An 11,581-nucleotide genomic window follows, 5' to 3' on the forward strand; every position below is an offset into this window, starting at 1 on the left:
ACTAAAGGTTCAAAAATATGTTTATTTTTAATAACATAATTTAGTTATTAACTGTTAATTCTGCAAAAAATAGCCAGTAGAAAAATACGTAATCATAAATTTTCATGGTTAGCCTTGTTTTTAGATAAATTTTTTAAAATTTTCGTTTTTTTACGTAAGAAAGAACTGTCCTTCAAGAGTTGAGAACTGATTTTGTTTGCAAAAGTAAATTAATAAATGCTGTGTAAAACATTGGGGAAAAAACAAAGTCAGTTCTTTATCAGTTGCCATTGATTGTGCAACCACGATTGGATGCAAAAGATTCAAATTAATGTTTCCGTTCAAAGTGTTTGGAAAAATTTTCATAAGGTTATGGTACTTAGCTATTCCCATACATCTGAGCCTAAATCCGCAAACTCAGCTGAGGAGAAGAGGGAAGTTTTGGACATGGAACCAGTCTTTTTCCTAGATGGCGTACTTGATTGCGTTGTGCGCTGCGATCGCAAGTTCTTTGAAATAAAAAATTCGATTGGCTTATCAAAAGCTACAAGCTGAATATTCTGAGTTGTAAATCATAAATACAGCGCAACACTGTCCTTTTTCTAAAAAAATGAAGATGGACGAAGACGCGACTGTCATGGGTAAACTTGAGTGTCTTAAAGAAATTAGGTACATCAACGATAAACCGTTGTGTTATGTTGAATTTTACTCATTGCTTAATAATCAGCTAACATGTAGTTTGTGAATTTTTTTCCAATTATTTATATCCACAGCATAAAAATTAGTTGATATATTCATCATTTTTTAAGCTTAGCTTTATATATTTATCAAAAAAATATATGCCATGTCAAATTTAACTGTGTTCTATCATATAAGTAATGTTCTTTTTATGCTCTTTTTTGGACTTTTTCGTTGTTTTACGATAATGTTTACAACAGTTGATTTGCGCGTTTGACGTTTAACTCTGATATTATTAAACAAGAACTATAACATAAATCTAGTTGCATGACAGATCCTTCCGAAAAGTGGCAGATTTCAATTAGGTGGCTTTTCGGAAAATTGTTTTGTTCAGTGAAGAGGTTGGCCACTCACTCTTAAAACTGTGAAGAACTGGAATTCTTAGAGTATTCTGGATTTCTAGAGAAATATGCCTTCAACTATGGAATGTTTTGAATATCAACATTAACAGTATTAATGTTGGTCATACTTATTTATTCTATTACCATTAAGTTCTAGTCGGTCTGGTGCACATTAAATTTGTCGAGACTCAGAGTCCTCCATGTTCCCTTAACAAATTATACCTCTGGAGGTTTTGAATTGGAAATTAATTGTTTTCTGGTTCATGTCAAGATTAGGATCTGTGGATAAATGAATGGGTCCGCTCTACAAATGAGTGTGGCTAAAGTCTAATTCTTGACCAAAGATGATACCCCCAGAAAAACAAGAACAATCACACCCATGCCTTAATGGCCTACGACAACAGCAATTAAGTTTAGTGATTTTAGTCTATTAATTAATAGGCTCTTTTATCAAACTTATTTTATCTTTTAAAACTCATCTAACTGTGCTGTTACTTTTCTTGTCATCAGTAGTACTATTTGAATAAATAATTCATTTTAAAATAAAACTAATAATTTCAGTTTTCTTAACATCTTAATCAGGGTTTGAAAAAACCCGGGGATTTTTGAAAAAACCCAACCCGCCTGGGTTTTATTGAAAAAACCCGGGGAAAATTGGGTTTTATTTGAAAAAACCCGGGGAAAATTGGGTTTTTTCATTTAGTGCTCATAAATTTTACTGTGAAAATATTTTTATTTATTAAATAGTGTTGTATAAGTAAACACTAAAATTTCATCTGACTTTTACCTGTAATAAAATTAAACTGGAATAAATATTTAATGGTCTTCCATGTTTTTATAATACGATTAATAGAAAGTGAAATTAAAATTATGTATAATTATAAAGAGTATCAGTTACTTGTCCCTTTTTTCAAATATTTAGATAAATATATGCATTTTAACTTTATAGTTTCAAAAAACAAATTAATCTTAAAATTATAAAAAAGCATATATAAAAAGTTATAGCTCATTTTTTTAAAATCAGATAATAAAACTTTAAATTTGTTTATTGTTGTTTAATGTATCACTTAATAAATTTTTTTTTGTTTGCTTTCAATATTTTTAAACATGATTAAAAGAAACAAAATAAATTGTATTCAAATGAAATCTTAAAAATATTTAAAAAATCTTAAAAGTAATATTTTAATTTTTAACTGTTTTTTAATTGTGATAAACTTTCTCCAAATAGTTAAAAATTGTCAGCAGATGTTAAGAGTTAACTTAAAAAAAAGGTCAATTTTTTCCTTTATTATTATTATCATACAACAGATTCAAAGTGTCTACATTTCTCTCTTAGATGGCAATACACTTTTACGAGTTTTGTAGCTTTATCTATTCCTAATCTATTTCGAAGTTTACTCTGCACCAAACCGAAAGTTGAAAAGTGTCTTTCGATAGAGACAGAGGATGCTGGTGCTGAGTGCAAAGAAAAAAGAATTGACAGAAATTTTGTGGAAGCTAGGAATTTTATTTATTTACTTATTTATTTATTTTTTTTGCCATAATTTTCCACTATTTTTTGATGAAAACTGTTCAATAACAGTGTCAAGCATCATTGATTTTGGAAAGTATTCAGGATCGGAAATTTTGGATGCCATAACACGTGGCAGAAATTCTGGATGATGCTTAGAAAGACAGCTTTCTGCTAATTGGTCTTGTTCATCATTTAAAAATTGTCCCCTTGTTTCGGGATCCAGGATGCATATGCTAATAAATGATGTGGCTGAACAGCCTGATTGAATCTTTTTACAAAATGTTTATGGGGTTCTAATTCATCACACGATAGTAAGTTAATTCATATTTCAACAGCTTCTGAAATTGAAATGTTTTCTGATTGAAGCTTTTTTAAAGCTTAAGAAACAATTGATATCTGTTTTTCCCAATTGATAGTTTATTGGTAAAGCCCAACATTATTTAATATTTTTGACATATTATTATTAGATTCATTTTGATGTTCAAGAACAATCTCTTCATATTTATGGTAATTATTGGCAAAAGTTTTTACGTGCTCATAATATGAATTCCACCTAGTGTCATTGGGTCATCAAGCAGTTTTTTTCATTTGCCCATCCATGTGCTTGATGCACATTTCTAAAATATTTGTTAACTTCAACGATGTGTCCAATGATAGTATTAGGAGATACTTCTTTTTGAACCAAATTTAAAAAAAACAATTTGTGAAAAAAACCACCAAGTGGGTTTTTTCAAAGTGGGCCCACTTGGGGAACCCTGGTTATATGTATTTTATATTAAGTTTAAATAACGCATTATCACTAATACATATTTGAATCTTCTTTATTTTTAAGTACATTACGTTTCATAATTTTTTAACTCAAGAATTATAAAATATAAATGCAGTAATATAAAAGGAACAAGTTTATTAATCTTTTTGTTTTCACACACATTTATTTACTATATTTATTAAACATATGGATATTACCCATTATAAAATTATAATCTGTAAATATTTATAATCAGTAAAAACTAAAATTTCATCTGACTTGAGTTAAATAAAAAACTGAAATAAATATTTAATGGTCTTACATGTTTCTATAATAAGATTAATAGAAAGTGAAATTAAAACTACGTATAATTATAAAGAGTATCAGTTACTTGTCCCATTTGTTTTCAAATAATTAACCCTAGAAAAGGATTTCATTTTTAGATAAATAATTTTAAAAAGTTCTCCTATAAAAAGTTTTAGCTTTTTTTTTTCTTAAGCTAGAAAATAAAACTGTTTAAATTTGTTAATGTATCACTTGGTAAAAAAAGAAAAAAATTGTTTCTTTTCAATTTTTTTTAACATATGAATTAATAATAATAACTTGTTTATTAATATATAAAGCATACAACTATATTTGAAAAATTGATCTTTTCAGACTATATTATTTAAATTATTATTTGATTTAATATCATTAAAATATTACTTTTTGAAAAATCCAACTTAAAGTTTTCAATAGTACCTACTATAAAACTATATGAAGATTCGAGTTTCTTTTACTTTACTAATATTAAAAACTTAATCATATAAATCATGCAACTCTATTTGACAAATTTATGCTGCACAATAAATTATATAAAAGTAAATGCGAAACAATAAGTTTTAGTAAAAAAAAAAAAAATTTTTTTTTGAAAAAACCCACTTATCGTTCCAAGTGGGTTTTTTCAAGGTGGGCCCACCCAATAAAACCCGGGCGTGTTTTTTCAAAGTGGGCCCACTTGGCGAACCCTGATCTTAATACATTCAGATAATTATCATTTTTGAAAATCAATGCTTATCTTGTGGTAAAATTAATAATGAAAAATTTCAATAAAAATCATAAATATGACAATTTTACTCTTGAAATTTATAAAACAGTTTTGCTCAAAAAATTGATAATTTAATTTAAATTTGTTTTCTACTGCAGTTAGATATAAATTCTTCATCTATATGTAAACATTTAAATTACTTTGGAAATGTTAATTTAAATTTGAACAATTCGAAAAACTTTACTCTGGAAATAACAAAGAATTTGATTTTGTTATTAACAGTGGTCACACTGGTTAAGCTTAGCAACATAAGTAATGTTTGCATGTTTAACATAATTAACCTAACCTTTTTAAAGATATTTTACAGAAAATTATGATACTCTAAGATTTTTCACTCAAATATGTTGCTAAAATTTTTCTCAAAAGCAGGTATTAAGTTAAATCTGGATTAGCTCCTGATTAAATATCAAATGGTTTCATTTTATTGAAGCTCAAAGCATTGTTTTATTCCACTTACTTAGGAGATCTAACTTTTCTGTACATTATTTTAAAGCATAATTCATTTTGAACAAGTTAAGTTCTGAATATCGAAAATATTCCTTAAAATTAAAATCTCCATTCACAGAACTCGGACTATTCAAATGGAAAAACTGAAATCTCGATTGAGGCAAGAAATTGAAGCGACTGAAAGTGAAGAGAAATGTTTGATGGAATATCGTCATGAAATGGAATTGCTTCTACAGGAAAAAATGGCTCATGTTGAAGAATTACGACAAATTCATGCTGACATTAATGTGGTAAGGCAATCTCATATTATTCTTGTTAGAAATTGTATTTTGAAAGGAAACAATGTAATTGCCTTCATAATTCTTTCAATTTCATTCAATTGTTAGAATGATTTTCCACAAAACTTATAGAGTGAAATGGAACAATGCAATTGTATTAAAAATATTTGTTCATCAAGGATGAAATTTGTAGATTTTAAAGGTCATTTTCTACTCTTCTGTCATTATTTATATATACAGTAAAACCTGTCTATAACGATACTGTAGGGACCTAAATAAAATATTGTTATAGGCAGGTTATCGTTATAGACAGGTTTGAAATTTAAAAGTATACGTTTAAAACTAATGATAAATTAAATTTCTTTTATAGGCTCCAAATGAAAATTTAACTTAGAATTATGAAACAGCACACAAGGAAAATTTACTTACAATTTTATGAATCAAAACAGAGATTATTTAGAAAAATAATCGGTTAGTTTTGTTTGCTTATTTTTGGAAGCAGTTGCCATTTCCATGCACATAGATTTCAGTCCATCTAATGAATTCAAATGAACATCAGTTATATTTGGTAATGTTGCAACAAAATCTTGCAAAGTGTTAATTAGCAATATGGCATTCTCGGGTGAAATTTGAGTCCTGTNGCATTCTCAGGTGAAATTCGGGTGTCACCCGTTTTTCTGACGAAGCTCTTTCCCTCCTACAATACCCCTTCACCCATTTCTACTGCTCTAATTTCCCCTAAAAGTGGCTTTTTTTCTCAGAAACAACGAAAGAATATTTCATACAAAGGAGATGGAAAAAAAAGAAAAAAAAACATTTTGTTATCTCACATTTAGGCTCGATGGGGAGTCGTTTTCCAAATCGGAATAGAACTATCAACTATCAAAAGAGGAAAAATTATCGTTGTAGACATGTTTAACTGAAAAGTGGTTATCGCTATAAACAGGTTAAAAATACATTGAGTAAATAGGAATTTAACGGGACCTCAAGGAAATATCGCTATAGACAGTATCGTTATACACAGGTTTCACTGTATATATATATACATACAAGGGTCTGTTTAGAAGAAATTTGGGTCCGTTAACAGACCCTTCACAAAATATCTTTTTATAAAAACGAACCCTTAACAAAATGAACAACTTTACTCATAGCCTAAAAATGTCTCTAGTAAAATCTTTGTTATTTTATTTCTCTTATGTTGGCAGGTATGTCGTTAAACAAAAGTGACATTAAAACAATTTAGAATTGCTGTAAAATATAACTTGTTATTTCTCATATTATTTTACTTTAATTGTGCATACATATTTTTTACTTCCTTAAGTGTAAGTCTTTACATTATTTCCAATTTTTAATTTCTCTTTTTGACTTACATGATTATGCATGATGTATCAAAACTTTACTTGTAGCCTAAAAAATGTCTCTCGTAAAATCTCTGTTATTTTATTTCTTTAATTTTGGCAGGTATGTCATTGGATAAAAATGTGATTAAAACAATTTAGAATTGCTTTTAAAAAATTAACTTGTGATTTCTCATGTGATTTTTAATTTAATGGTTCTTTAATGAAATCCCTAGATGGAGAATGTCATTAAACAATCAGAAGAAGATCGTAACAAGCATTTGGAAAATGCTAAGCAACTTCATCATGAATACAAGCCTGTCAAAGAAATCGTCGATTCTCTGAGGCATGAAATTGGTCTCTCTAAATTACTCGAATTACACGAGGAAGATGAAAATTTCAAACCAGAGTGCGTAATTCCCATTTGGTGATAATTTAATTTTCTTTTTGATAATAGTATAAATGTAATATATGCATAAACAAAATACAGGATCTCTGCAAACCTGGAAAGTATTGAATCTCGGTATTGAACAAAATTTGTCATAAAATGCCATGATTTTAGCAATTTTTTTTTTTTTAAATCATGGATTTAGGTCGCCGAAAAATCTAATTTTTAAAATGGAATTTTTTCCAACCCCAAATTTATGGTTCTTCAGATATCTGAATTTGTAACAAAATCCCCACTCAGGGTCATATTATTAATATATAAAATGTTTTTATCATGTGTTTTAAAAATTATGGTGTTTTTTTTTCTTCAAAAAATGAAAGAAAAAACATCACTTCTAGAGCTAATTATCGTTTAAACTTGTGTGATTTCACAATTTTTGTTGTTATTTATTTTATTTTATCAATTTAAAATTTCAGCCGAAGCAAGCCAGTCATTGGCGAATTTTTTTTAATTCTGAAATGAGAACAAAACAATCAGGAGTATTTCTTACCTTTCCGATGAACAAGAAAAGTATCTTTAAAATATAATTCTTCAGAAAAAAAAAGAAAAAAAATTGCTTTTGTATTTTTTTCAGCTATTTTATTGCTTCAACTCTTTCTTTACTGTTTTTTAAATTTAAAATCTATGAAGATGCAGAGTATAATAGTTTTGATTATACCTATCATCTCAATTAATGTTATTATAATGCTTTTTTAAATTTATTGTTGTGTTTTTGTCAGAGAAAATAGTAACTTCGTGAAGTCGCGAAAAATTCTTGGAATTAGTCATGGAAAATAAAATTTCACTTCATTCAATGAAAGTTCAAAACATCAGTTTCTTTCCTTTTTTTTCGTTCTTTTTTATAAAAAAAAGCCTTTTTATTGATTATTTGAACTACATCTTTTATTATTTATTAAAAAAAGAAAATATAGATTTTAAAATTTTTGTTTCTAAAATGTGAATGACATAATCAGCGATGATTGTGCTCCTGAAAAAATCCATATTTCTGGATTTTTTGCTAATTACAATCCGGAAGTTTCTGGAAATCCAAGATCCAGAAGTTTTAGGATATCACCGATCACATTTATGTATAAAAACTCTTGTATATTTTATTTAAAAATATTAGAACTAAGTTTATACTTGGCATCTCTTTCATTTATAAATATTTTTTACGGTAGAATAATAAATGTGATTAGAGAGAAAAGTAAACTTATACATACTTATTCATTTAAATTAGGCTGCATATAATTTATTTAGAATTTCATGTTTTGAAATATCAATGATATATCAATTTATAAAAAAAAATTTTTTTGAAATGCATTATTAATGATTTTCCTCCAGGAATTTTCAGGATTTCTGAGTTAATTGGGCTCACAATCACCCCTGCATAATTTAAATGACCTTAAAAACTGAAAAATAGTCTTGACACTTCCCTAAAAATGCTCTAAATTTACATGCAAGCCAAATGGGAACCTTTGTTGGTAGTTTTCTTTTAAGATGATATGTTATTCAGATTTTTTATGATATTTAGAAGGTAGAAATAACTGAAAATGTTGCATTTAATTTTTAATGTTTTATGAAATTTCTTAACTTGTATTTCAGGTTTTTTGAAAAGCAGAAGACTGAATGGCAGAGTGAAATTCCAGAACAAGCATTACCATCGTCTTTAACAGCCAGTGCTTCTACCCAACAACTGCAAGCTGGTCGCAGCAAACCTCTGCAAGATCGTCCTCAGCCTGCAGCTTTTCGACAACAGCCACCCCCTATGAAGGTGAATAAATTATATTTGAAAGGTTCCTACGTATAGTGTGCAAAAAAACCAAAGCACTGTGAATGACTTATGATCTAATTATCGGATTTTCGCTTCACAATCTTAATAGCTTAAAGGAGTGACCTTAAATCTGATAATTAGTTGGGGTAGATGATGTTTTTACCTATAAAACCAGACAAAAAAATATACTTTCTTACCTTTTTTCGACGGATTTACAAGGCGTTTTTCTCAAAGTAAAGATACAATGCTGCATATTCACTTGAAATTTTTTTAATTGATTAAATGTAAATTACACATTACTTACTGGTACATGCTTTTTTTTTTATTGACATAGTTGCGGACATTTTAAAAACATTTGTTAAGGTAAACTTTTTTGTATTCCACAATCATACAGCTTAGCAGTCTGTCGTCAGAAACACATTTCAACTTCAGTTTTGAAAGCTGTTAGTTTTAAATTGCTCGTCTGAAAGCTGTTTGTTCTAAATTGCTCTTTTGAAAGCTGTATGTTTTAAATTGCTCATTTGAAAGGTTTCATAGTCTCGCAATATGCACCTGCGTTAATTGTAATGCCGGTTGGTATGGAGAACAACCAGAAGAATGTCTTGTCTGTAAAGCCATTATGTTTTTTGTTCTTGTTTTCTAATGTTGAAGTTCTGGCTTTAGGGAAATTCATATAGTGCCATAGCATTGATTGTTGTTTAGATTATAGTATGTGGTGATAAACCAATATCTCATCACCAGTAACAATGTGATTAAGAAACTCATCACCTGTTTTTGCATAATGTGTGAAGAAATCAAGTGGGTAGTTCATCCTTTTCTTTTTGTGTCTTTCCGTTATTATTTTTGAAACGCATCCTGCATGCAATTTCCGGTACCCTAAGGTAACAGTCACAGCTTTATAAACAGTTGTCGTAGGCACTTCCACAGGCCTTGTAGTTTTAGTCACAGGCCTTGTAGCATAAAGTGTCCTATATTTTTCTCCTATATGTTTTTTTAAAAAATTTTTTTTGGCCTTTTGTCCAAAAACTTATTCTGTGAATGTACAGCTGTAGACATGGCTACTAAGTCTACTGGATTTTCCAGTAGACTACTGGTTTTTGCCAGTTTCTCCTGATCTATTGTTTTAATAAAAATTCTTCAGGTTTTTGTACATTTAAAAAAACTCCCTGAAATTGAGTTAGTGTTTTATAAAAATCTCTATTAAAATAGAACTTTTGCTGAGATTTTTGCTTGTTTGAATATTTAAATAAGTATTACTAATACATAAGGCGACAAGCCTTATTAATAGAAATCAGTTTAAAACTTTTTTTGTTCTAAAATGTTCAGTTTATTTTTGTTCAAAGCACCCTTTTTAAATTAATTTTAAAATATTTTAATTATCTTTGATGAATTAAATGCCTATTATTGTTCAAAATTATGAGTAATCATGATACATAACATTTAAAGTATATTTATTTAATGTCAATCATAGAAGAAATTGCAGTTTTTCTATTTTGATGACTATAAAAATCTGTAAAATTCCCTATGGGTAAAATATTTTGTACATAATGCAACAATTATCATGAAAATTATATTATTTTGTAAAATCTACTGGATTTTTTTCCAATCCATGTTGGCAGCTATGTGTAGAGTAAGATCTGTACAATTTAGAAAGTTTTTAAGTGCAGTAGATTTGTACAAAAAGGAGAGGGAGGAGAAAAAACATCTCCTAAATAATATTTGGTTATTTTTAATCTAATATTCTGATTTAAAGGTTAAATGACTGTTTAATTTATATGTCATTATAGATATTTTTATGACTTTAAATTTATTGGGATAATGTTTTTTCTTTTTTTCAGTCTTGTTTGTCATGCCATCAACAAATCCATCGTAATGCTCCCATTTGTCCTCTTTGTAAGGCTAAAAGTCGTTCACGCAATCCTAAGAAGCCAAAAAGAAAACTGGACGATTGAGGTTAGTAGTATATAAATATATTCTAAAACATTTTATGAATTTATTGTAATTCAAGGATTTTTTTTTCACCAGGGTCTAATTTTTGGAATTTTGATTTTTATGAAAAACATAACTGAATTTTGTGAAAATAATCCTCACCATATTTCTAGTAGAAGTATACATTTATATAAGCTTAATTATGATTGTAATATTTAAACTCACTATTGCAAAGGAAATATATCACATTAACATTTAAATAATTTTTCAGTATTTTTGAGCAGTGCTTTTAGTATTTGTTTGGGTAATTGTGCATTATTATCTCAAAATATGCTGACAAATTGAACTCTCTATGCCATTTCAGTATTTTTCATTCTGATAGGGTCACATCTTTGATGACTGATTTAAATTATAACTTATGTTTAATTTAAATTAAGTATAATAATTCTATTTAAATAAATTATACATTAATCAAATGCGCAGTTTTTAAATTTTTTTAATATTTATTTTAGATAAAATCACAAGAAGAAGATCATAGTTTCATTCCTCTTCGTTTTTTTTAAATGTGTATTGCATCTATAATCCAGTGTTTGTGCCAAATCGTAACTGTGTTTCACTTCAAATATCCGTTATAGCATTTATTTATCTTAGTAGAATGTTTCCAACACTTATTTATTACGCATAATTAATCTTGATGTCACTTCATAGGAAATCTTCTGTATGTGTAAAATAGTCAGAATAAAATGTTTTTTTTCACGTTATACTTAATCTCTGTACATTGTTTGATATTTTTTCTATTCACTACATTATTGGCTCAATTATTCTATGCCTGTCGGGTAATATTTATTTTACAGAATTACAAAGTGCATTTTATATACATTTTGTTGAGTAAGCAACACATCGCATAAACTTAAAAAATTTAAAGAGATGTACAGTGGGCAAAAAAAAAAAAAAATGGACCACCCTGTATAACTTGTGATCTTATG

At 27.9% G+C, this 11,581-nt stretch overlaps 1 protein-coding gene across 2 annotated transcripts; it reads left to right on the top strand.

Annotated features, from left to right (window-relative positions):
* The first annotated feature begins 267 nt into the window (after positions 1-267).
* LOC107449369 (zinc finger C4H2 domain-containing protein) lies at positions 268-11,356 on the top strand. Of its 2 annotated transcripts, none has more exons than XM_016064870.3 (6): positions 268-648; positions 4,972-5,143; positions 6,705-6,877; positions 8,498-8,666; positions 10,505-10,619; positions 11,108-11,356. In XM_016064870.3, exons 1-5 carry the CDS (start codon positions 590-592, stop codon positions 10,616-10,618), a joined length of 687 nt encoding a protein of 228 aa, XP_015920356.1. In that variant the 5' UTR covers positions 268-589; the 3' UTR covers position 10,619; positions 11,108-11,356. The 2 variants fall into 2 exon arrangements, with proteins under 2 accessions (XP_015920356.1, XP_015920357.1); XM_016064871.3 differs by having other exon boundaries at positions 602-713.
* Positions 11,357-11,581: the final 225 nt, after the last annotated feature.

Source organism: Parasteatoda tepidariorum, chromosome 3 (genome assembly GCF_043381705.1).
Source record: "Parasteatoda tepidariorum isolate YZ-2023 chromosome 3, CAS_Ptep_4.0, whole genome shotgun sequence".
In the NCBI taxonomy this organism is placed as follows: Eukaryota; Metazoa; Arthropoda; class Arachnida; order Araneae; family Theridiidae; genus Parasteatoda; species Parasteatoda tepidariorum.